At 51.0% G+C, this 25,607-nt stretch overlaps 1 protein-coding gene across 2 annotated transcripts; it reads right to left on the bottom strand.

Annotated features, from left to right (window-relative positions):
* Positions 1-2,905: 2,905 nt before the first annotated feature.
* Positions 2,906-25,607, bottom strand: SLC25A20 (solute carrier family 25 member 20). 2 transcript variants are annotated; one of them, XM_036333624.1, is made up of 9 exons: positions 25,347-25,558; positions 20,221-20,313; positions 15,695-15,822; positions 13,307-13,397; positions 6,274-6,391; positions 5,116-5,188; positions 4,687-4,796; positions 4,119-4,243; positions 2,906-3,716 (listed from the first exon to the last, which is right to left on the bottom strand). In XM_036333624.1, exons 1-9 carry the CDS (start codon positions 25,449-25,451, stop codon positions 3,654-3,656), a joined length of 906 nt encoding a protein of 301 aa, XP_036189517.1. In that variant the 5' UTR covers positions 25,452-25,558; the 3' UTR covers positions 2,906-3,653. The 2 variants fall into 2 exon arrangements, 1 of the variants encoding a protein (XP_036189517.1); XR_004971671.1 differs by lacking the exon at positions 2,906-3,716 and adding an exon at positions 4,504-4,593 and having other exon boundaries at positions 25,347-25,607.

Here is a 25,607-nt window from a genome sequence, read left to right as displayed (position 1 = left end):
GTCAATTCCTGGGTCACCTATTACTGTACCTGTGTGCTACCCTCTCCCCGAGGACAGTGTCCCAAGAAAGTGTCAGTCTCTGCAGTGGACAGAGTCTGCCTCTCAGACACCTCAGGGCAAGGACAGAACCTGGGAAGCAAGGGAGAGTCTGGCTGGAGAGCCACAGGCCTGCATGCCGACCAGGCAGAGGAAGCAGAAAGGGAGCCCTCGGGGAGCACCTGGCCCTGGGGCCTTCCCCGTGCCTGTGGGACTCCAGTGTCAGCCCCGCCCACTTCACTGGCCGGTGGCCTGGGCTTTGACCCTGCGTGCAGTCAGGCCGCTGGGAGCTCTGGCCAAGCAGCCCAGGGCAGCCTGTGCTGGCATCCCAGGCCTCTCCTCAGGCCTGTGGGTACTCAGACACCACTCTGTTAGCCTCACTCTGTTATCAACTTGCTCTTGGCAGACCAGTTTACCCCGTCTGAGCTCTGCCTTCCACATCTGAAAGTGGGGGGTAAAAATCCCCACCCATTAAACACTGAGTTACACGGGGACAGAGAGATGAGAATGAACCCCTGAAGAGGTTAGGAAGGGCAGAGGGGGTTCCAGCCTCAACAGAACTGTGGGAGCCCTAGCTGGTGTGGTTCAGTGGATAGAGCCTACGTACTGAGGGGTCCTGAATTCGATTCCGGTCAAGGGCACAGGCCCGGGGTGTGTGCTCCGTCTCCAGTGTGGGGCGTGCAGGAGACAGCCAATCAATGATTCTCTCTCATCATTGATGTTTATCTCTTTTCCTCTCTGAAATCAATAAAAATACATTAAAAAAAAAACAAGAACCGTGGGAAAGAGCTGTGGGCAGAGATGGTGTGACCTTCCAGCAGAAACGGTGCCACTGTGGCTCCAATAGGGGCTGTCACAACAGCCTGCGCTGTCCTTCACCTCTGACCCAGTTATACTGGGCTTGGGGCCTGGGTGAGGCCGCTGTCCCGGCTGGCTGTTTTAAGAAACACTGTCTGGCTTCTACTGAAGGCGCTCGGTGACAGCGAAATCAGCGAAATCAGCGAAATCACCGTGGAGGGCCCCAATCTGTCCCCCACTCTCATCTCCGTGGGGGGTGGGGGGGGAGGAGCGATATCAGAACAGGTGGCATTTCCAAGTGCATCATAGACAGGAAGTGCCCGCTCCCTTCACAAACACGCCTCCAGGGCTTCCGGGTTTGACAGACCCAGAGGAGAACAAGAATCTACCACCACTAACATCACGGAACCAAAACATTCTGTTTTAAAATAGCAGCTGTTCCAAAGGGCAAAGGACCCAGAAGCACGCTGCCAGGGTGATCCTGAGCCGTGGGAACGCTGGCATTTCACTGGAATGCAAATGCACTCCCTCCTGGGGCTTCCCAGCCAAAGCCCAGGCTCAGGACTCTCTCAAAACCTGGGTGGGCCCGGCTCCAGGCACAGGGGTCCAGCTTCGACCCAGGAACCAAGAGGTCACCCTTGATTCTTGGTTGGGGCGCGTGGCCGGTTTGTGGGCTTGAACCCCAGTGTGGGGTGTGCAGGAGGCAGCCAACCAATGATTCTCTCTCATCATTGATGTTTCTCTCTCTCTCTCTCTTTCTCTCTCTCCCCCCACCTTCCTCTCTGAAATAAATAAAAATATTTTAAAAAATAAACCTAAAAAAACCTTTAAAAAATAAAATTAAAAACCAACAACAAAAAAACCCTAGGTGGGCTGAGAGCTTGGGGGACACACATGTGGAGTCTCCAAACCGAAGGGATTGCACAGACACCCTGCAGCGTGGACGGGGCAGGCTTGACACTGAATTAACCTTCCCAGGAAGAGGGCACACAATTTTCATCTCTTAAAAAATGCTGTTTTGACTTGACGCCACATAATTCCTATCTGGTCATCCAGAAAAGGTCTTCCCAGGAAGAAAGCCTCCTTCCTTAAACCCCCAAATCCTCAGCTTGCTGCCAGGTAGGCCACGCCCACAGCCAGGTGGGTGTGATCCCTGCCCACTCACCCATTTACACAGACTGGCGGCTCCGAAACCAAAGTCCAAGGGTCCCTGGGAAGCTGCAGCGAGAAGGGAAGTGCCAGTGCCACCGGACTGACTGCCAGATGGGACGTTGCCAGAGACGCCCCCAGGCTCCCACAGCCTCACCCCCACGGGCAGGGACAGACCAGCTGTGACTCTACTCTGCCTCCCTCACCTACCGGCAGCACCTGGGCGTCCTCAGCCCACGGCGGAAAGCCAGGCTGGTGACTTCGGATCCCACAGCAACCCAGAGCCACAGGGACACTCAGGACGGGCCCCGGCCAGTTTGGCTCAGTGGATAGAGCGTTGGCCTGCGGACGGAAGGGTCTCTGGTTCGATTCCTGTCAAGGGCACATGCCATGGTTGCAGGCTCCTCCCCGGCCCAGGCCCTGGTCAGGGCTCGTGCTGGGGGCAACCAATCGATGTGTTTCTCTCACATCGATGTTTCTCTGTCTTTTCTCTTCCACTCTCTCTAAAAATCAATGGAAAAATATCCTCGGGTGAGGATTAAGAAAAAAAATTAAAACTCAGGACTGCTTTTGGCCTTTGAGAACAACTGATTGTCTGTCCGTTCGCTCAGACACCCGGGTGGCCGAGGGCGGAGAGGCCCAGGAATGACGGAGAAGCGGCAGGCTGGGCCTGTGGGGCCTGCACGCAGGCTCGCACTGAGGGCTATGAACATTACCAGTCCAGGGCCCCCCCCCCGCCCCCGCCTCTAGCAGCTGGGGCCAGAGCAGTCAGGGAAGGCTGGGCCTGGCCAGAACTTGCCCCTCGTCCTCCTGCTGGAGCCTGAAGCAACCAGGGAGGGACGCTGGGGCCCTGACAGCCTCCGCCAAGGCACAGGCTGCTGCTGAAACGACCCAGAACCAAGAGAAAAGTCTCACGCCACGCAAAAGTGAAAAACAATCTTTTATTGTTTCCTGTTAAAATAGGGGGCTCTCATGGGAAAAGAGTGTGAGGAGAGCCTTCCTACTCTGCGGGCTTTCTCTCATCCCAGCAGGCCGGGACCGTCACCCCACACGCCTCACCGGGTAGGAAGGAAAGCTCTCTACCTGAGGAAGGAGACTGCTCCATTCCACTTTGGTTGCTAGCATGCCTGAAAAACCAACGGCCCACCGTCCGCCGGCGACCTGCCTGCACACGTGCTCATGCCACTCAACTGACAGACGTGGGTCTCAAGTCCACACCCCTGTGCATGGCAGATGGGATGACACTCTGACATCTGGTGGCTGTTTCTGGCTGGGGATCAAAGACCAGCTCCTGGGCAGCTGGCTGTAAACATGCATAGTACCTCCAGTGGAAGGCTGAGATTTCCCCTTTTGAGACTAGTATTTGGGGTACAGGAGGGCCAGCCGTCAACCCACCCATGGACAGTACTCTGGCCACAGGTGGTATCTGGTCTAGAAGCTACTGACCCCGCCTCAAACCCTCCTGAGATCCCTTAAACTGACAAGAGTGAATTCAAGTTTCAAAACGGCACACCACGTTACAGCAGGCGGAGGGTGTCACTAAGGCGCGGTCTCAGCGAGTCCATGCACAAAGCTCTGACATCCCCCCCCCCCCCAGGACGGCCCAGTCCTGCCCACCGCTCCTCTTCGGGAAGTTCCCAGCACCCGGGAGCCTCGAGCAGCCTTCGGCCTCACAAGTTGGGGGTGATCCAGTTAAGGAACTTCATGGCAACTTCAAAGCCGAGGAAACAGGCCTGAGGAGGGTTCGGAAGAGAAGAGCGAGGGGGAGTGTGACCGTTCAGATGCCAGCACCACTGGCTGGCCCTGTCAGGACAGGCCTTCCCTCCCCGCCCACCCAGGTCAGGGCTCCCGGTGCCTTTTCATTCCCAAGAGGGAAGAAAGCGCACGGCCACAGCTGCCCACTTGTCGTTAAGGCGCACGGTCTCAGGGGCCAGGCAGGGAAGCAAAGCCCCTCATCTCAGAGCATCTCAAAGGCAAATCTTCCTAGCATCTTCAGGAAAGGGAGCAAATTAGAAGGCTCTGGCTGGGGGTGGGTTTTGGGAAAACCGAGCCCCCGATCCAATCCCAGGAACAAGCACAAGTCGGCCCCCGTGCCCTGTTCTGAACCCACAGGGCAGCACGGCTGCCGCACTCACCGCGTTGGCCGGGAAGGCGCGGATCATCACTGCCGTGAACCCTTTGTACAAGGACGCGACTCCTTCGTTCCGGACCAGCTCCCTCAGCACATCTCGGAAGCCATTGGGGTATTTTCCAGGAGGAGCTGTGGGCAGAACCCAACTGTTAAGTCTTCAGGAAGCTTCCTGACCTGACATGGTGACATGAGGACAGTCCTGCGCTCAGGTCTTCCTGCAGGGTCACAGCGCCAGGGGCGGGCACCTTGCAGGTCGTCTGAGCCCAGTCCACGGACCACACGTTCACCTTGGGACAGACAGACACAAACGCCTGGAGCACTGGCGCCGACACGGGCCTCCTGCTCGGGTCGAGGGAAGGAGAGCTGATTCGACTTCTTGTCTCACTTACTTTGGGTTCAAGCCGACAAGAAAAGGAGCCTGGGGCTCTAGAACACAAGTGACTGCAGGGAGCATGCTGGTCAGATGGATGCTGGGGGCGCTGTGGAGAGTGAGGGACCCTCAGGCCTAAGGCTCTGCACCCCAGGGGCAGCCAGTTCCAGGGCACCCCCTGCCCCCCCCGCCCTCCACTCACCAGTCTGGAAGCGGGATTTCAGCACGTCCGGGGGGATTGCCACCACCCAGTTGAAGATCCCGGCGACGCCCCCAGCTGCCAGGATCCGAGGCACGCTGAGCTCGCTGACGCTGCGGACGGAGCAGAGTCAGACACAGGCTGTGAGGGGCATGCTGACCCCCCTCCTGCGCAGACGGCGAGGGAGGAACCGCGAGTGAGAAGGGCCGAGGCCAGGGCTCCCCTTGAGGAGGCTTCAGGCACTTGTTTCCAATACTTGCTCCGTTGGGTGAGACACAGAGTGAGGGAGGGGTCCGCTGGGCCTCAGCAGCCACGGGAGGAAAAGGGGGTGAAGCCAGGAGCAAGTCCCACTTCTGCGTCCAGGCCCACTCACAGCAGGGCAGCCTCCCCACCACGGAGCACAGTGGCTCCGAGCTATCCTGCTCTCCTCACCTCTTTCCCTCGGGAGTTAAGATGTTCTTCAGCCATTCATACGTCATGAAATACATCCCGCTGGCTGGAACGTCTGTGAGTGGCAAGAGAGATGTGAGGTAAACGATGTAAGTCCCCCGGGTTTCCTGAACTTAGCAGAGCCGAGCGCACCCATCTTTCGGGCTCCTGAAAGTCCCTCAGAAGCACCCTCCTCGAGTGATCGCATGTAGGGACCAGATGCTGCTCTGGGGCAGTGCGGGGGAGTGAGTGTAAACACACATGACGTCACCTCACGTTCCAAGTCCCTCTGCGTGGTCCCCACTGACATGCCCACCCAAGCAGTTAGAACGGCACCTCGCATCTGGCCTTCCTCCAAGCTACCAGCTCAGGACAAGGGTGGGGCCATCTCTGCCTCTCCTACTGCCTCTCAAAACCAGGGAGAGCCCTAGCCTGTTCGGCTCAGTGGATAGAGCATCGGCCTGTGAACTGAAGGGTCCCAGGTTCAAGGGCACATGCCCAGGAAGCGGGCTCAATCCCCAGTAGGGAGCGTGCAGGAGGCAGCCAATAAATGATTCTCTCATCATTGACCTTTCTCTTTCCTCCTTCCTCTCTGAAATCAATAAAAACATATTAAAGCCCTAGCCGATTTGGCTCAGTAGATAGAGCGTCAGCCTGCGGACTGCAGGGTCCTAGGTTCGATTCCGGTCAAGGGCACATGCCCTGGTTGCAGGCTCGATCCCCAGTAGGAGGCGTCAGGAGGCAGCCAATCAATGATTCTCTCGCATCATTGATGTTTCTATCTCTCTCCCTTCCTCTCTGAAATCAATAACAATATATATATATATTTTTTAAATGTATTAAAAAACAAAACAGGGAGAGCCCAATTGTTCCAAAGTCACTCTTTCTTCCCACTCATCCCTCCAGCCACAATTTCTACCTACGTGCCACTCCCCTCCAACTGTCACTGTCATGACTCCTCCCCTCGAGGGGCAGCCCCCAGAAGGGTGGAAGGTCCCCCATCTTTCTATGTGTCCCTGTTGGCCAGAGGCGAGACGGCCTAGACCAGGACACACAGTCCCAGCCTTGTCGGAGCCGTGTGCTGTGCTGCCAAGGCTGATATGGGGTCCTCCTCAGGTGGGCCCCTCAAGGTGACCTCAGGGGGAGGGCCTCGAGGCTTACCTCGCATGAGGGTGAGCACAGTCCCCTTGTAGATGCCTCGGATCCCGGACTCCTGGTACACCTTCTTCGCACAGTCCAGGGCACCGTTGTACTTGGTTTCCCCGGAAGAAGCCTGAATCTGAGGGGAGAAGGAGGCAGCAGGTCAGCAGGAGCCTCACGGTCAGCAGACGCAGCAGGCTGGAGAAGACTGCAGGCGAGAAAGGAAGTGGTCGGTGGCACGGGGCCAGCGGAAGGTGACTGTCACACAACCGTGATGTGGAACGTACAGGCTGGTGCGAGTCCTATGCAAGAGGCCAGGTGAAGATATCAAAAATGGACACACACTGACTAGAAACAAATCAACAGAGGAGTTGGAAACTAAGTGAAGAACTCTCCCCAGCACAAAAGCATTCCCAGTAAGTGAGTTGGAAGATCTAGACAGGAGGAGACAAACACGTCATTCACTTAGTCTATTTCAACAAATATCCATGGGCACAACTCCATGCCAAGACCTGGCCGACCATGAAGCGTGGTAAGAAAAGGTGAACTGGCCCTGACCGGTGTGGCTCAGTGGATGGAGCGTCGGCCTGTGGACTGAACGATCCCGGGTTCGATTCTGATCAAGGGCATGTATCTTGGTTGCGGGCACATCCCCAGTAGGGGGTGTGCAGGAGGCAGCTGATCGATGTTTCTCTCTCATCGATGTTTCTAACTCTCTATCCCTCTCCCTTCCTCTCTGTAAGAAATCAATAAAATATATTTTTAAAAAAAGAAAAGAAAAGGTGAACTGGAAGCTGCATCCAGAGCTCTCCAAGTGTCTAGATCAGCAATGGCGAACCTATGACACGCGTGTCACCTCATTTTTTTGGTTGATTTTTCTTTGTTAAATGGCATTTAAATATATAAAATAAATATCAAAAATATAAGTCTTTGTTTTACTATGGTTGCAAAGATCAAAAAATTTCTATATGCGACACGGCACCAGAGTGAAGTCAGGGTTTTTCAAAATGCCGACAGGCCGAGCTCAGAAGGTTCGCCATCACTGGTCTAGATAGAGGTCCTGTGCAGAGCCCGGGGAGGGCCAGGAGAGGGCCCCCTCCCAGTCCCAGGGACCCAGGGCCGAAGAGCCAAGAGCCCGAGGGCGGGCAGGCAGGGTGTCATCCCAGAAATGCCCTGAGAGAAAGACAGCCCCAAGCAAAATCCACAGCAAGTACTGAGCCAGGAGGAATCAGAACACACGGGGCATCAACCAAAGAGTAATGAAAGCTGAAAAGAGAGTACAGCTTTAACAGTTCCAAGGAGAAGCACTTCCACAATAAATTCATAAACCCAATCACTGTCTTACATACCAGCACTAACCAGTTAAAAAATAATGAAAAAAAATCCCATTCAAAATAGCAATAAAATATATGTGCATCAAGCAATAGGGTTTGCATTTCCAAGGGACATATAAAAGGTAAAGAGAGAGAGAGAGAGAGAGACATAATTCTGGTTAGGAAAAGCTTCCAATTAGAAAGATGTCAATTTTTCTGGAAGATTAAAAATGGCGGCAGAGTAGGAGGATGCTGCATGGACACGCTCCCAGGAATGAGCTAGAATTACAACTGAAATACGGAAAGGCTTCCTGAATAATCAACGGAAAACTCACAGGAGAGAACCCTGCTACCTACGGACCGAAGGTGGAGACCGCACAGAGACTGGTAGGAGGGGCTGAGGTGTGAAAGGGCTGGCCAGGCACCCACAGACGGCAACCGAAGTCCCAGGGAGATAGCTTGGCTGTGGGTGCCACCGAGAACTCTGGGATCTAATCCCGAAGCTGGGCTTCCCAGCAGAGATAAGAAATTTATCTGGCCGAAGCCGGTTTGGCTCAGTGGATAGAGCGTCGGCCTGCGGACTCAAGGGTCCCAGGTTTGATTCCGGTCAAGGGCATGTACCTTGGTTGTGGGCACATCCCCAGTGGGGGCTGTGCAGGAGGCAGCTGATCGATGTTTCTCTCTCATCGATGTTTCTAGCTCTCTATCTCTCTCCCTTCCTCTCTGTAAAAAATCAATAAAATATATTAAAAAAAAAAAAATTTATCTGAAACAGAGTTCAGAGTAATGATGTTAAAAATGCTCAACAGCCCTAGCCGGTTTGGCTCAGTGGATAGAGCGTCAGCCTGTAGACTGAAGAGTCCCAGGTTCGATTCTGGTCAAGGGCATGCACCTTGGTTGCGAGCACATCCCCAGTAGGGGGTGTGCAGGAGGCAGCTGACTGATGTTTCTCTCTCATTGATGTTTCTAACTCTCTATCCCCTCTCCCTTCTTCTCTGTAAAAAAAAAAAAAAAAAAAAAAAAAAAAAATCAATAAAATATATTTTAAAAAAATGCTCAACAGTATGAAAAGATACAGTAACTATGAAAAAAGAACAGTCTGAGATAAAGAATGACATAACACAAATAAAGAACACATTGGAATACACAGCAGATTAGGGGAAGCTGAGGATCAAATCAGAGAATTAGAAGATAGAGTTGAAAATATCACTCAATCAGAGAACCAAAAAGAAAAAACAATTAAAAAACAGGAGGACAGCCCTAGCCGGTTTGGCTCAGTAGATAGAGTGTCGGCCTGTGGACTGAAGGCTCCCGGGTTCGATTTCAGTCAAGGGCATGTACCTTGGTTGCGGGCACATCCCTAGTAGGAGGTGTTGTAGGAGGCGGCTGATCGATGTTTCTCTCCCATCGATGTTTTTAACTCTCTATCCCTCTCCCTTCCTCTCTGTAAAACATCAATAAAATATATTAAAAAACAAAACAAAAACAGGAGGACAGCTTAAGGGAGCTGTGGGACAATGTGAAACATAACAATATTAGAATAGCAGGTGTGCCAGAGGAGGCAGAAAAAGAGAAAGGAATAGAGAAGGTGTTAGAAGATATAGTGGTAGAAAACTTCCCTAGCCTGGTAAAGGAAAAAGTCACACAAGTTCAGGAGGCACAGAGAACCCCAAACAAGAAGAACCCAGATCCACACCCAGACACATCATAATGAAAATGCCAAAAATTAAAAACAAAGAGGGAATCTTAAAGGCAGCAAGAGAAAACTGTTACCTATAAAGGAGCTCCCATAAGGCTGACACCTGATTTCTCATCAGAAACTGTACAGGCCAGAGGGAATGGCATGAAGTACTCAAGGTAATGGAAAGCAAGGATCTGAGACCAAGATTACTATATCCAGCAAGACTATCATTCAAAATAGACGGTCAAATAAAGAGCTTCCCAGACAAAAAAGGGGCTAAAGGAGTTCATCACCACCAAGCCAGCATTACAGGAAATGCTAAAGGGACTGCTGTAAGGGGTTGTTGAGAAGAAGAAACAGAGAGAGAAACCTAGCCATGCGGAATTAGAATGGTTATAAATAAGTATCTCTCAATAATAACCCTAAATGTACATGGATTAAATGCTCCAATCAAAAGGGGTAGGGTAGCTGAATGGATACAAAAACATGACCCAACTATATGCTGTCTACAAGAGACCCACCTCAAAGCAAAAGACACACAGGATGAAAGTGAAGGGATGGAAAAAATTTTCCATGCAAATGGAAAGGAAAAAAAAGCTGGAGTAGCAATACTCACATCCAACAAAATTGACTTTAAAAGCATCATGCTAAGCGAAATAAGTCAGAGAAAGATAAATGTCATATGATCTCACTCATTTGTGGAATATAATGAACAACATAAACTGATGAACAAAAATACAGCCAGAGGGGGGAAAATATATATTCTAGAATATAATAGAAGTAATCCTGTTATTTGCAGATTTTTAATATTTCCTACAACTTTTGTGATATCATACTAGGTTAGTACAGTTTTGGTAATACTATTATACTTAAAATCCTCTTATTCTTGAAATATTAATGTTTATTGCATGTAATATTATTATATGTAAGATCATTTTTCTTGAATAATTGGTGTTTATTGCATTAACATTATCATATTTAAAATCGTCTTTCTTGAGATATTAATGTTTATTGCATGTAACATTATTATAGTTAAGATCGTTTTTCTTGAAATATTAAGGTTTATTGCATGTACATTATATTTAAAATCGTTTTTCTTGAAATAAAAAACACTGGGGAAAAAAGAAAGATGTGAATTTTTCTAAAAATAACAAAGAAACTATAGACTGGGGGAAAATATTTGTAAACCACACATCTAACAAAGCACTATCATCTAAAATAAAGGACTGTCAAAACTCAATAATATAAAAATAATCCGATTAGAAAATGGGCAAAATATATGAACAGACATTTCACCAAATAGGATATACAGAGAGCAAAGAGCACATAAAAAGAGTTCAACATCTTCAGCGACTAGGGAAATACAAATTAAAAAGAGCTATCACTACCCAAGTGTGTCAGAACGGCTAAAATTAAAATAGTGAAAACACCAGATGCTGGTGAGGATGCAGAGAGACTGGGTCACTCACACACTGCTGGTGGGGGAAAATGGTACAGCCCCAAAACAGTTCGGTAGTTTCTTTAAAAAACTAAACACGCAACTACCATGTGATTCAGTAACTGTACTACTGGGCATTTATCCCAGAGAAATGAAGATTTATTTTCTCGGGAAAATCTCTATGTAAATGTTTACAACATCTTTATTCATAACAGCCCCAAACTGGGAACAACCCAGATGTCCTTCAATGGATAAAAAGTTAAACACATTGTGGCTCATCCACACCATGAACTCCTTAACAGGAATGAACTGTTCATACATCAACAATAGGAATGAATCCCCAGAAAAGTATGCTGAGTTTAAAAAGCCAATATGGAGCCGAAACTGGTTTGGCTCAGTGGATAGAGCGTCGGCCTGCGGACTGAAAGGTCCCGGGTTCGATTCCGGTCAAGGGCATGTACCTCGGTTGCGGGCACATCTGCAATAGGAGGTGTGCAGGAGGCAGCTGATCGATGTTTCTCTCTCATCGATGTTTCTAACTCTCTATCTCTCTCCCTTCCTCTCTGTAAAAAATCAATAAGATATATTTTAAAAAAATAAAATAAATAAAAAATAAAAATAAAAAGCCAATATGGGCTCAGCTAGTTTGGCTCAGGGGTTGAGCATTGACCTATGAACCAGGAAGTCAATTTCCAGTCGGGACACATGCCTGGGTTGCAGACTCAATGCCCAGTAGGGGAAGCAGGAGGCAGCCAATCAACGGTTCTCTCTCATCATTGATGTTTCCGTCTCTCTCTCCTTCTCCCTTCTTCTCTAAAGTCAATAAAATATATTAAAAAAGAAAAAAAAAGTTCACATACTATAAGATTCCATTTACATAACATTCTTGAAATTTCAGAATTATAGAAAGAGAGTACAGATTAATGGTTGCTGGAGTGGTTAAGGACTGGAGGCGGGGAGGAGTGGATATGGTTACAAGAGGCCTGTGGCAGGCTGGGAATGTTCTGTGTTGTGACTGTATCAATGTCAATACCCTGGCTGTGATATTGTACCATAGTTTTAAGATGTTACCATTGTGAGAAAGCTGGGTAAAGGGCACACGGGATGTCTATGTATTATTTCTTTCCTTGTTTTTTCTTTGTATTATTTCTCACACCTGCACGTGAGTCTATTATATTATCTCAAAATAAAAAGCCTAATTTTAAAAAATACACAAAATGGGATGACAGATGTAAACCAGGAAAAAGAACTTGCCACATAAGTGATTAATAATCTTAATCCCAAAGGAAAAAAAAAATAACTTTAATCCGTCCAAAGCTTTTATAAATCAATTTAGAAAAAAGAAGAAAAAAAAGAGTAAGGAACACAAATAGGTTCTTCCCAAAGGAAAAATACAAGCAACTAATATTCATCAAAACAATCAGGTGCATGTGCAGAATCTTACTTACAGAGATCTTCGCTGTGGCATATAATCTGTCACACCCCCAGGTAAGGGATTATTGACAGCCATATTGCAATGGCAGCCATATATGTAATGAAATCAGTTGCAGAAAATTATGCTTGAGAAAAATAATCACAGAAAAATAATATGGTATATCAAGGGGGAAAATTTGGTTATAAAACAACTGTAGTAGGTGATCCCAATTTTATTTCAAAAGATAACATTTCTTAATATACATGCTTATCAAAAAGACTAGAATTCACACAGAAGCGTAACCATGGTTACCTCAGTGGGATAGTATCATGGGTGATAAATACGTGTTTTTTTCCTTTGTGCTTCTCTGCATTATCAAAATTTTCCAGCAAGAATTGTGTATTAGCCCTGGCTGGTTTGGCTCAGTGGATAGAGTGTCAGCCTGCGGACTGAAGGGTCCTGGGCTCAATTCTGGTCAAGGGCACATGCCTGGGTTGCGGGCTCGATCCCCAGTGGGGCTGTGCAGGAGATGGCCGATCGATGATTCTTTCTCATCATTGATGTTTCTCTCTCTCTCTCTCTCTCTCTCTCTCTCTCTCTCTCTCTCTCTCTCCCCCCCTTCCTCTCTGAAACTAATAAAAATAAAAACCAATAAAAAAAAAAGGTGAAGGGAACCTGCCTGGTTTGGCTCAGCAGATAGAGCGTCAGTCTGCGGACTGAAGGGTCCTCAGTTTGATTCCGGTCAAGGGCACAGGCCCGGGTTGTAGGCTCGATCCCCAGTGGGGGGCATGCAGGAGGCAGCCGATCAATGACTCTCTCTCATTATTGATGTTTCTACCTCTCTCTCCCTCTACCTTCCTCTCTGAAATCCATTTAAAAAAAAAAAAAAAAAAAAAAAAAAAAGGCCGAAACCGGTTTGGCTCAGTGGATAGAGCGTCGGCTTGAGGGCTGAAAGGTCCCAGGTTCGATTCCGGTCAAGGGCATGTACCTGGGTTGCGGGCACATCCCCAGTAGGAGATGTGCAGGAGGCAGCTGATTGATGTTTCTCTCTCATCGATGTTTCTAACTCTCTATCTCTCTCCCTTCCTCTCTGTAAAAAATCAATAAAATATATTAAAAAAAAAAAAAGGTAAAGGGACATAAACATCCACATATTGTATATGAATAGAAAAGCTAGCCACCTCTCCCCACCCAGATCACAGTCTTACCTGTAACAAGCACTTGATCCGTTCTCCAGGGGTCATGATTCCCGTGGTGAATACGCCAGATAGCATCCCAGCTGCAAACAGCTGGGGGTAGCTGTATTGAAAACAAAACAGAGGCAAGTACCTGTGACTACCTGCCCAGGACAGAGGCAATCCCAGCAGAGGATGACTTTGTAAGAAAAAATCAGTCCTTGGACTGGGCAGAAAGCCCAGCACAGATAAATCGTATTTTGCACAAAAGCCAAGTTCCAGGTGTATTCTGATGTCAAACCTCCCAGGGCAGGGGCCTCAGAGTCAAGAGCCACGCGACGCCCACCTGTACGTGCAGTGGCCTCACTGGCAGGGAGAGAAGCTCTATGGCGAAACACGGTTTCCTCCCCGGGGCCTGTCACGCACAGTGACTATGGACAACTCCCCAGCTCTCTGGGCCCTGCTTTCCCGTCCATAAATCTCAGGGTTGCTGGGGGTGGGGAGGAGCCACTAATCAGGGCTGGGTCTCAGTCCGTCCCAGATGCCCTCCCATCTCACCGCCTCTGGAGCACAAGGGCCTGGAGGGCAGCTGCGGCCACCTCCACGGGCCGAGGGGCAGCCTGGTCAGTCCGAAGGAGTGAGCTCTAAGAGACTGAGAGGGTCGGACAGGGGTGGGCCCTAGACAGGCGTGGTGGTTCTGTGGCCTCTGTGCAGGGAACAGGCCCCAGTGGCCAGCGATATGGCTCCTCACCCTGGCCCCACAGGATGAGCCACAAGAATGTTTGGAGGAGTCTTAGCATCTGAGCCCACAGCCGTCACGCCCCTTCTGGCATCTTTCCTTCTGGGATGAGCAACACCAGGCTGGTCCAGAGGGAATGGGGCTTACAGCCTCAATGAACATCTCAACAGAGTCCCCCAATTTAGCAAATGTTGCTGAAGAACTTGACTTACTCACTTACGCCTCAGGCCGCACCTAACCCCAAGCCTCTGCCGCATGAGCCTCAGGCCAGTTCCACCCAAAGGGGAGCCCGAGCCCTGAGGAAAGGTCTCAACAGCCCGTCTGTCCACACACTCGCCCCAGGCAGGGCCACGCCTCCGCCTGGGCCAGGCAAGCCCAGCACCAAGGCTGACTGCTGAAAGCCAAGAGACGTATTCACGGTCTCCATGTCCCGTTCACACTGCTGTCCCCTGGGGAGACCTCTCAGCAAATACACGCCCCCTCGTGAGCCAGCGCGCTCCATCCTCCCAGGACGCCCGGACCCTAGGCCGGGCTCACCTCCACCTCCTGGAGCTGGGGACTTCCCTGTGAAGGGGTGACTGTGTGCACAGGGCACCAAGTAGACACTCTGCCTGCCTCCCCGCTTCTGCCACCTCGGGGGGCGTCTGTGAGAGCTGGCCCTTCGTGGGCGTCTCCCCCAAGGCCTGGCGCTGCTCCTATCCACTCGACCCTCAGAGGCTACTCACTGCAGGGAGGGGACACGGCTGGGGGGGGGGGGGGCGGTCCTGAGTGTGTCAGCCTCCGCGTACGCAGGACAGTGTCCCTCTGATGCTGACATGATCTAAGGCAGCGGTTCTCAACCTGTGGGTCGCGACCCCTTTGGCGGTTGAACGACCCTTTCACAGGGGTCGCCTAAGACCATCCTGCATATCAGATATTCACATGACGATTTATAACCGCAGCAACATGACAGTGATGAAGTAGCCACGAAAATAATGTTATGGTTGGGTCACAACATGAGGAACTGTATTTAAAGGGCCAGAAGGTTGAGAACCACTGGTCTAAGGGGAACACAACCCACAGGCCAAAGTGCTGGCAGCGACCCCACGGGGTCGGGTGCGTGGCCCCGGTACAGCCGTGAGAAGCCTGTTTGCAGAGCTGCCTGTGCCATGAGCTGTAGCGCTGGCTCATCTGCCCCTGCGTCCCCAACCCAACTTCTTAACGTTACTGAAGAGGAAAACAGCAGCTTAGCTCATGTTATCAGAGAAACGAACAGCAGACGCCATTATAACCGTGTTATAAAAATGGAGTAAAAGAAAAATGGGAAACTCCCTTCCCCAACCGGGTGACGGGAAGCAAGGCTGCCACTGCCGTTACTGAGCTCCCACAGGGCTGGGCCCCGGCCCCACGGGAGTGAGCAGACCTCACAGCGCCTGCCCGCCCGCCCGCGGGGCTGGTGTCAGTACTGTCCCCGGGGAGAGGGTGAGAGCAACACGACTTTACAGAAGGAACTGGACAACCTGGCGAGGAAGGGGGGGTGCTTTTCCCTTTCGGTTCGCAGGGCAGAGGACGTGTAAGCGGCTCCCCCGTGCGGCACTTCCAGGGCCCAGGTGGGCAGCCACCCCTGCCAGCCACGGTTCTCTCCTCGAACCCGGTCACCACAGCAGCCCAGCGTCCGGGGCTCCAGGCCCGCGAGCACTCACCTGAGCACGTCTTCTGGGTGTTTCTGTTGCAGTTTCTTCCCCAAACCAAACCCAAAGAAGCACACGGCGAACATGGGGGTGACCCCGATGATGGGGGCGGCCATGCCTCGATACAGCCCCCTGACGCCCTGCAAGGAAGCAGAAGCTGTTTGTAGACACCCTGCCCTTCACACCGACGCCTCCTTCCTCACCTCTCCGCTAAGCAGGGAGAGGTTTTAAAAGGAAGAAAAGCCCACATTTATCAGAAACAGTTGTCCTCTTAGCCGTGGCCAGTGGGACGCGGTTGGCTGGGCGTCGCTCCAAGCACCAAAAGGGCTCTGGGGGATTCCCGGTCAGGGCACAGGCTCGAGCTGCAGGCTCGATCCCCGACAGGGAGCACGGGGAAGGCATGATTTTAAAAACATACAAAAGTCCCTCCCGCATCAATGCTTCTCTCTCGCTCTCTCTCTCCCTCTCCTTTCCTCTCTCTCAAAATCAATAAAAAGTATTTTTAAAAGAGAGAAATAATTGTACTTAATGTACTGTTGGAGAAAATGGAAAACAGTGTCCATTCTGGAAGAAAATCTGGCAGTACCATACCTTTTACCAGGAAATTCTGTCCAGAAATGTATGCTAAGGAAATACTCAAAGATGTAAAATAATAATAATACCATCAGGCACTCATAAGGTACCAACATTTTGGAAGGAAGCTAAAAGCTCCCGAATAGGAGATAAATGAGACAAAGCGTAGAAATTCCATAAACAGACTGGCACACACTCATGAAATCACATGGCAACATGACGAGACCATCAAGTGAAAACAAAGCTATGAAACAGGAAGTACAATGTGATGTGACTTCCTTTTTGTAAGATTACAGGTGATGAAGAAATTTTGTATTTTCCAAGTGTGAAGACACGGGATTTTCGTCGTTAAAAACAATAGTAGGACCGCACACCCGTTTTCACCAGCACAGTCTGGTACAAAAGCTATGAGGTGGCAGCTTCAGGCAGACAGTAGGACGCAGAGACAGACATCCCGACCAAACGAGGGCAGTGAGCCAGGGAAGGGACGGTCCGGACCTGGGAGAGCACGGTCAGCCCGAGCGCGGGGGCCTTCCCGAGAGGAAGCCCGTCCACAGGGGGGTGCACGAAAAGGGCGCCAGAGGCTGTTCCCAAGGAAACCTGCAGAACCACACACACGGGAACAGCACGCCCACTGCCCGGCACCCGGGGAGCATTTAGGGTAATTTAGGGTACAGGGTGGCGGAGACAACCACAGACAGAAACACAAGCGACTGAAAACAGACATAATGATCAACCCAACCTCAGGAAAAACAGAGTTGCACAATAAATGGATGCACGTTACTCAATTAACGGAAGAAAGCAGCACATGTGTATATATAGTAGCAATCACAGAAACAGTGAATTGGATTCCATCACAGAGGTAATGTAAGAGTTAAAATCGTCTACCACAAACAGGGAGACACAACATGAGAAGGTGTGAACTGGAGCAGTCAGTGTGTGTTGTGCAGCTCCACGTCTACCACAGACAGGGAGACACAACACGGGAAGGTGTGAACCGGAGCAGTCAGTGTGTGTTGTGCAGCTCCACGTCTACCACAGACAGGGAGACACAACACGGGAAGGTGTGAACCGGAGCAGTCAGTGTGTGTTGTGCAGCTCCACGTCTACCACAGACAGGGAGACACAACACGGGAAGGTGTGAACCGGAGCAGTTAGTGTGTGTTGTGCAGCTCCACGTCTACCACAGACAGGGAGACACAACACGGGAAGGTGTGAACCGGAGCAGTCAGTGTGTGTTGTGCAGCTCCACGTCTACCACAGACAGGGAGACACAACACAAGAAGGTGTGAACCAGAGCAGTCAGTGTGTGTTGTGCAGCTCCACGTCTACCACAAACAGGGAGACACAACATGAGAAGGTGTGAACCGGAGCAGTCAGTGTGTGTTGTGCAGCTCCACGTCTACCACAGACAGGGAGACACAACACGGGAAGGTGTGAACCGGAGCAGTCAGTGTGTGTTGTGCAGCTCCACGTCTACCACAGACAGGGAGACACAACACAAGAAGGTGTGAACCAGAGCAGTCAGTGTGTGTTGTGCAGCTCCACGTCTGCCACAAACAGGGAGACACAACACGGGAAGGTGTGAAACGGAGCAGTGTGTGTTGTGCAGCTCCACGTCTGCCACAAACAGGGAGACACAACATGAGAAGGTGTGAACCGGAGCAGTCAGTGTGTGTTGTGCAGCTCCACGTCTGCCACAAACAGGGACACACAACACGGGAAGGTGTGAACCGGAGCAGTCAGTGTGTGTTGTGCAGCTCCACAGAAACAGCTCCACAGCGCTTTGTTGCTTTGTTACAAGCCTTTCGGTAACAACTAAGTGCTTGTATCATTTTCATACAAATTAATTTTTAAAACAAACACAAGGAATGTAGCAGTGGCTCCTTATGGAGGGGCAGCAGTAACAGAGAGGGCTGCTGCGGGAGGGTCCACAACCCCCGACCTTCCAGAGCTAAAGGGGCACAACTGCACCAGTCGGCCCACTTGGCTCCTGCAAAGGTCAAAGGCTACTGCAGGCTGGAAGCAGACGCCGGAGGCAGGAAACAGGAAGGGGTGAACGGAGGAGGAGCTACAAAGCCGCGGGGACAAAGTCCTTCCAAAGCCCCTCTCGGGGCTCTCCACCTGGCTGGGCAGGATGCTCGGGTCCTGAGGGGCCACACCCAGCCCCCTGACAGCTCCAGCCTTCCTTCCACCATGCTGGCCCACCCAGACCCAGGCAGCACAACCAAGACCTCTCTCCAGCTGGCAGCTCGGGGAAGCAGAAAGCCACGTCTGGTACAACGAAAACCAGGGACGCACGCCAAGATGGAGTCAGGAAGTCTAGTCAACTCTGCAGGGAATGGGGTTTACACAAGCCATTCTCACCAGGCCCCCGGCAACCAGCACATTGCCAGCACTAAACAGCGGTTCAATACCGTTGTTGCCCAGGGGGCATGTAAACTTGCCTCTCTTCCTTCCACAGGGCAGAGGACTCGGAGCAGACCTAGGAGCAAAATCTCCCTCCCATCCTGGTCCTGCAGGAGCCCGGGACGACTTCTCCCCAAGGCTGAGTCTCCACTAACCAGTGGAATCCCCTCTTCATCTGGGTGACACCTGCTTCTCAGTTTCTAGATATTTAATAGCGCATTTATTCATATGAGAGTTATATTTTAGGAAGCAAAGGAAGAGAAAAATTTTCAACAAGTTCTTTTTAAACGTGTGCTAATGAAGTGAGTATAAATGTCACTAGTAATTAAAACTTTTTAAATACTCTCAACAACAAAGATTTTAAAAAAGTGAAATTTTTTAAAATATTATTTTAATTGATAGCAGAGAAGAAGGGAAAGGAAGAGAGATAGAAACATCAATGATGAGAGAGAATCATTGATTGGCTGCCTCTTGCTCGCTCTCCGGTCTCCCCCCTGGCAACTGGGCCCACAGCCTGGGCATGTGTCCTTGGCCTGAATCAAACCCAGGACCCTTCAGTCCACGGGCTGACGCTCTATCCACTGAGCCAAACCGGCTAGGGCAAAAGTGAAATATTTAAAAAATAATTTAAAAATAAAGCTTTTTAAAAATTCCATGTTTTCACTCTAAGTGGCATCTGGAAAATTATGTCATCCGGTAACCCCAAACCAATTAGTGTACTTGTCTGGGGGTGAAGACGGCTGGCCTCTCACTGTTCCTCAGGCTCTAACTTTTCCTCCAGACTTTACCTAAACGTCCGCCACCGATTCCCCATCAAACTGACTGATCCAGATTTGTATTTTCTGTGGAGAGCGGCTACAGCGTTTGGACAGGTTCAAGCTTTGGACTAATGAGAGGGCACGGTCCTCTCCTGGCAAAGCCACATGCAAGTCCCAGCACAGTCATAGCCAAAGGCTACGGTTGTAAGCTTGACCTTATGGTACGAACTTGTGGTCCCAGGAAGCTGAGTGATGTGGGCTTGATAGAGTTCAGGTACATGTAACTGAGTAAGATTGCAAACCCTTGCGAACGTAGTAAACATCTTGACCACGCCCTTACTTTCCCTCGTGGAATCTGGCTATAAAATAAAGACTCGGCTTGCAGGCTGTGGCGCTCTCTCTCTAATGAGAGGGCAGCATCCACCCAGCCCCAGCTTTATTCTCTTGTCTGTCTTCTTTAATCCTTCACCGCTGCCCCCCACCCCACCCCCAGGTTCACCCATGGCCATGCTGGCGTGGCACAATTTTCTCCCACTTCAATTACTCCTCATTAATTTCCTATGCTCCAAATTCTGCCTTCCAATTCTGCTTTAGTCATCCATATAAAACTGGAACCGGAACTAGCAAAGACTCCAGAGCGATGCCAATAGGAGGGCATAGGATGGCATGGTCAGAGGGGCACCGCTGTGGGCTAGACCTCCAGCAGAACTACACAAAATAAACCTACCCCAGGGGTCACAAGCCCACCCTGTGAATGTGTTCCTCCGAGTAGGACTGCCCAGCACCAACATACAATACCTCTCTCATAAGAGTCTTCCGGAAACAGTCAAAGGTCCCAGAATACATGGGAGGCTGTCCAGGCAAACTCGGGGGCTGCGTCTGCAGTCGGACCTGAAATCAGAAGTTCAAATACAGTCATTTCCCAGAATCAGAACTGCCTCATTCAACCTGTTGCATTCAGACTTGGCTTCCCTCCAGTTTATTCAAACCCTGTCCTGACAAGTCATTAGCAGCTTTTAGAGTGACAGTTCCTCTGAGTTCTCCACTTACTTCTTACCTAATGTATCCCACAATGACCCAGCTTTGGTGAGATCAAGTGACAGGCCAGGAACTAGCTGATGCAAAGCTAAGCTCTAGCTCCCACCCACTCCAACATGGAGTGGCATGTTAGTACATAGTTGGATAAGGTGCTCAACAAGGGCATTTTGGAGGGAGGTGGATTTAACCTCATTTTTCTTGGTTCTCACCCTCCTTTTTTTAATATATACTTTATTGATTTCAGAGAGGAAGGGAGAAAGAGAGAGATAGAAACATCAATGATGTGAGAAAAATCATTGTTTGGCTGTATCCTGCACGCACCTCCCCACCACCACCAGGGATCGAGCCCGAACTAGGCATGTGCCCTTGGCCGGAATTGAACCTGGGACCCTTCAGTCCGCAGGCCAATGCGCTATTCACTGAGCACACCGGCTAGGGAGGTCCTCATTCTGCTGGACCTTCTGGTGTACCCAATGCTCAACTGTTCTCTCTCTTTACACTCCCGTCTCAGTGCTTCCTCCTTTGTCTCCGTTCCCACTCCAGGCATTCTCCAAGGCTTAGCACCCCCTCACCTGGCCCACAATCCTTTCAGAAAACTCAGATTCCAAAAGCAAAGCAAAGCAAAGCAAAGCAAGCTCAGATCCCAGGGCTTCAGCTTCTGCCCAGTGATGAGGTCACTGGTTTCCAGACTTGCTCTCCCACCTTTAGGCTACGTTTCCACCTGCCTGGAGAAGCTCTCCCGACTCACATCACCTCCAGAATCCCACCCTCCTGATGAACGTCCCATTTGTGCCAGAGCCGCCTAACTACCCTCTTTCTCAGGATTTAAAACCCTAGCATCACCTCAGACTACTTCTTGTTCCTCTTCTTCTTTTCTTTTCTTTTTATAATTTTTATTGATTTCAAAGAAGAAGGGAGAGGGAGAGAGAGGTAGAAACATCAATGATGAGAGAGAATCATTGATCGGCTGCCTCCTGCACAGCCCCTACTGGGGATTGTGCCCACAACCCAGGCAGGTATCATTGACTGGAATTGAACCCGGGACCCTTCAGTCCGCAGGCCGACGCTCTATCCACTGAGCCAAACCGGCCAGGGCTTCCTGTTGCTCTTCTTGCTCTTACCACGTGAGTCCCAAGTCTGTTGGAGTAGTCCTTCAAGATGCTTCCAGAATCCTATATTATTCCCCCCTCTCTGTCTGAGGCTTCTCCCAGGTCAGGTCCTCACCCATCCTTACCTTAGTGGCTTCCAATTATGTCCACTAATTCTTTAATACTCTTCCCTTCAAAAGATAAATCCTAATTCCTCCTCCCCGTGAATGTGGGCCAGATTCAGTGATTCACTCCTATCAAACAGAACGTAGTGGTACTGATACTGTGTGACCCAAGTGCACATCTGTGGATGAATGGATAAATAAGATGTGGTAAAAAAATGTAATAGAAGTACTAGCCGGTTTGGCTCAGTGGCTAGAGCGTTGGCCTGCGGACTGAAAGGTCCCAGGTTTGACTCCAGTCAAGGGCACATGCCTGGGTTGTGGGCTCCATCTCTAGTGGGGGGCATGCAGGAGGCAGCCGATCAGTGATTCTCTTTCATCAATGATGTTTCTATTCTCTCCCTCTACCTTCCTCTCTGAAATAAAAAAGTTATACATGACATATATATATATACACACACACACACACACACACACACACATATATATATAATAGAAGACTAATCAATCAAAAAATATGACATTTTGCCATTTGAAAAAACATGAAAGGACCTTGAGTATAATGTTAAATGAAACAAGTCAGTAATAGAAACAAAAGTACCATATGATTTCACTTATATGTGGAATCTAAAAAACCAAGAAAACAACAAAAAAATAAAAAAATAAACAAAACAGCCCTGGCTGGTTTGGCTCAGTGGATAGAGCATGGGCCTGTAGACTGAAGGGTCCCAGGTTCGATTCTGGCCAAGGGCACATGCCTGGGTTGCGGGTTCAATCCCCAGTAGGGGACGTGCAGGAGGTGGCCAATCAATGATTCTCTCTCATCATGGATGTTTCTCTCGCTCTCTCCCTCTCTGAAATCAATAAAGATATCCTATCTAATAAAGAGGGAATATGCTAATTGACCAACACACCTTCACAAAATGGCAGCACCCATAGCCAATAAAGAGGGACTATGCTAATTGACTGCCATACCCTCAAAGATGGCAGCGCTCACAGCCACAAGATGGCGGCACCCAGTCCCCTCAGCCCCGCTGGGCTGGCAGGCACGTGGCACGGCCAGGCCCGCCCCCAGGCGGGTCCGGCCACTCTGCACACCTGCCTCCAGAGTTCCCAGTCCCTTCAGCCCCCCAGCTGCCCAGGGCTGGCCCGAGGTGCAGGCAAGCCTTGGATGGCAGCTGCCCAGCCACCCAGGGCCCCCTGAGGCTCAGGTAACCAGGGCCGGCCGAGGCTTGTGCTGCCGGCAGTGGCAGCAGCAGAGGTATGATGGGGGCGTCACCTTCCCCTGATCGCCAGGTCGCCTCCCACCCCTGAGGGCTCCCAGACTGTGAGAGGGAGCAGACCGGGCTGAGGGACCCCCCTCCAGTGCATGAATTTTCAAGCACCGGGCCTCTAGTCTACACTAATAGAAGAGAGACATGCAAATTGGTGTCACTCCGCTATGCCCACCAGCCAATCAGAGAGACTATGCAAATTAACCCAACAAAGATGGCGGTTAACACATTGTATGCGGGAAACGTATTTATACGTTTTACATATTTATACGTTCTACCAGTGTAGTAGAGCGCGGGACACGTATTAATACATTTTTTGTAGACTAGCGGTAGAATGCGGGTAACATAAATACGTAAACTAAAGTTATCGTAATTTTACTGAACGTTGCCATCTGCGCAAAAAATTAGCAAAAATGGCCCGCTTAGCACGCGATAAAAACTACCCACAAACAATGTGTTAATTTGCATACGCAGGCGTGGAGCCAAGACTAAAGGCTCCGGCCAGAGTGAAGACTGAAGACTGCAGTCGCAGTGGAGAAGCCAAGCCTCGCTTCGGCCAGAGGGGAAAAGCCTAGCCTCAATGCTTGGCTTCTCCCCTGCGGCCTGACCAGAGGCCTGGGTCCCAGCTGCCGGAGGAAAACTGATGTCAGCAGCCAGGGGAAGGAAGGCCTATTGCGTGAATCTTTGTGCAACAGGCTTCTAGTATAAAAAATAAAATAAAATAAAAAAATAAACAAAACAAACTCATAGATACAGAGAACAGATTGGTGGTTACCAGAGGGAAGGGGGAGGTGGTGCAGTGGGCTAAAGGGAGTTACCAGCATGGTGATGGGTAGTAATCAGACTTTGGGGTGATTACTTTGTAGTGCATACAGACGTTGGATTATGATGCTGTATACCTGAAACTTTTTTTTTTTAAGTAGGAAGAGGAGCCAGACAATTTTTTCACCAATGAGAGAAACACCGATTGGTTGCCTCCTGAACGTGCTCCCCTTGGGATCAACCCTGCAATCTGGGTGTTGTGCCCTGACCAGGAATTGAACCCACAACCTTCTGGTGCACGGGCCCGGATGCTCCAACCAACTGAGCCTCCCTGGTCAGGGGTGAGTAAACACTAGATTTCATGTTTCACAATGCCCTCACTCGACAGGTTGCTTTAATCTGGGTCTTGCCATAGAATGACTCCAGCTCTCCTAGGTGAAAGACAGCAAAGAGCTTGCTGTCCAAACCTGCCAACAGGACATGCCCCAGAGCCATTTCCCTGTTAGATGCCAGACCTGAATTCTAATAAGCCCCCTACACCGGCCTCCTGCTCTATGAGACTCATATCTGCTCCCCGCAAGGGCACCCAGGCCACCATCTGTCAATTTCCTCCACGTGTGTCCAGAAATAAGATCAGAAACTAGGATGAAACTCGGAATGCTGAGTCCCAGGGCATGACCTCTGGCCTCCACAAAGGCCTGGCCAAGTGTGAGAGAGGGAAAGACAGCGAGAAATAGCGAGGAGGCAGGTGTGATGGGAGGAAGACCAGGGGAGAGCCCTGATGCGTGTCCTTCCCAAAGCCTGGTTTGACCAGGGCTTCCTCACCGGGGCGCCGTGAACACAGGCCTGGCCCTGGGCAGCCGTCCCCAGCTTCCTTGGCGGGGGCTCGGCCACTGAGGACATGATCGCTTCCCGCAGGGGCCACTCGGCCAACCTGGGGACAGGCTGCAGGTGGCCACCGCCCCCTCGCGAAGGGAAAGGTGGAAGGAGATGGCAATGGGGCACTCTGCCCAGAGCAGTGTGTCCAAAGGCATCTACGGAATGACCGTGCCTCTGTCTTTTTTAAAAATATATATATTTTTTTATTGATTTCAGAGAGGAAGGGAGAAGGAGTGAGAGATAGAAACATCAAGGAGAATCATGGATCGGCTGCGCCCTGCACGCCCCCTGCTGGGGATGAGCCCACCACCCGGGCCTGTGCCCTGAGCGGAATCGAACCCTGACCTCCAGGTTCATAGGTCGAGGCTCAACCCCCAGCCGCCGGCGAGCGGTGCCTCGGCATTAGCTCGCTCACCGCAGCGGCTTAACCGGCTCGTGCGGATGAGGAGCGTTTGCTGGAATCGGACTCCGGGGAGGCGCTGGCCTTGCCCGGCCCCGGGGCAGCGGCGCAAGGTCAGGGAGGCTGCGGGACCGAGCGCTTCGAAGCCCAGCCCGGGCGGCCGGCGGAGCCCGCACACCGCGACCCGGCTGCGCACGAGGAGCTGCTCCCCCGAACCCTAAAGGGGCGACAGAGAGATTCCCGAGACGTCTCCCGAGAGCTCCCACGGCCCCTTCCCGCCCCGGGCAGCGCTCACGGGGGACCCTGCTCTCCGCGCCCCGCACCGGCCTCCGTTCCCGCCCGCGCCCCCGCCTCCTCGCACCTTGACCGTGTCCAGCGGGTGCCCCACAAACACCAGGCACATGCCTCCGAAGCCGCCGGCCAGCAGGTTCTTCAGCGGACTGATGGGCTTCGCCTGGTCCGTCATGGTCCGTCTGTCCGCCAGGACGTTCCCTGCCGCCTCGCTGCACCGCCCCAGTCGCAGCTCCGGCTCCGCCGACCTTTCACCCACTTTCGAGTGGGCGGGGCCAGAGCCTGGGGCCGCCCGGGAGGCGGGCCTAGGCTGCGCGGCCTGGCTTCCGCC

The sequence above is a fragment of the Myotis myotis genome, unplaced genomic scaffold (genome assembly GCF_014108235.1).
Source record: "Myotis myotis isolate mMyoMyo1 unplaced genomic scaffold, mMyoMyo1.p scaffold_m19_p_13, whole genome shotgun sequence".
NCBI classification, from domain to species: domain Eukaryota; kingdom Metazoa; phylum Chordata; class Mammalia; order Chiroptera; family Vespertilionidae; genus Myotis; species Myotis myotis.
The sequence above is the reverse complement of the archived record's forward strand: the minus strand, read 5'-3'. Positions and strand labels throughout refer to the sequence as shown.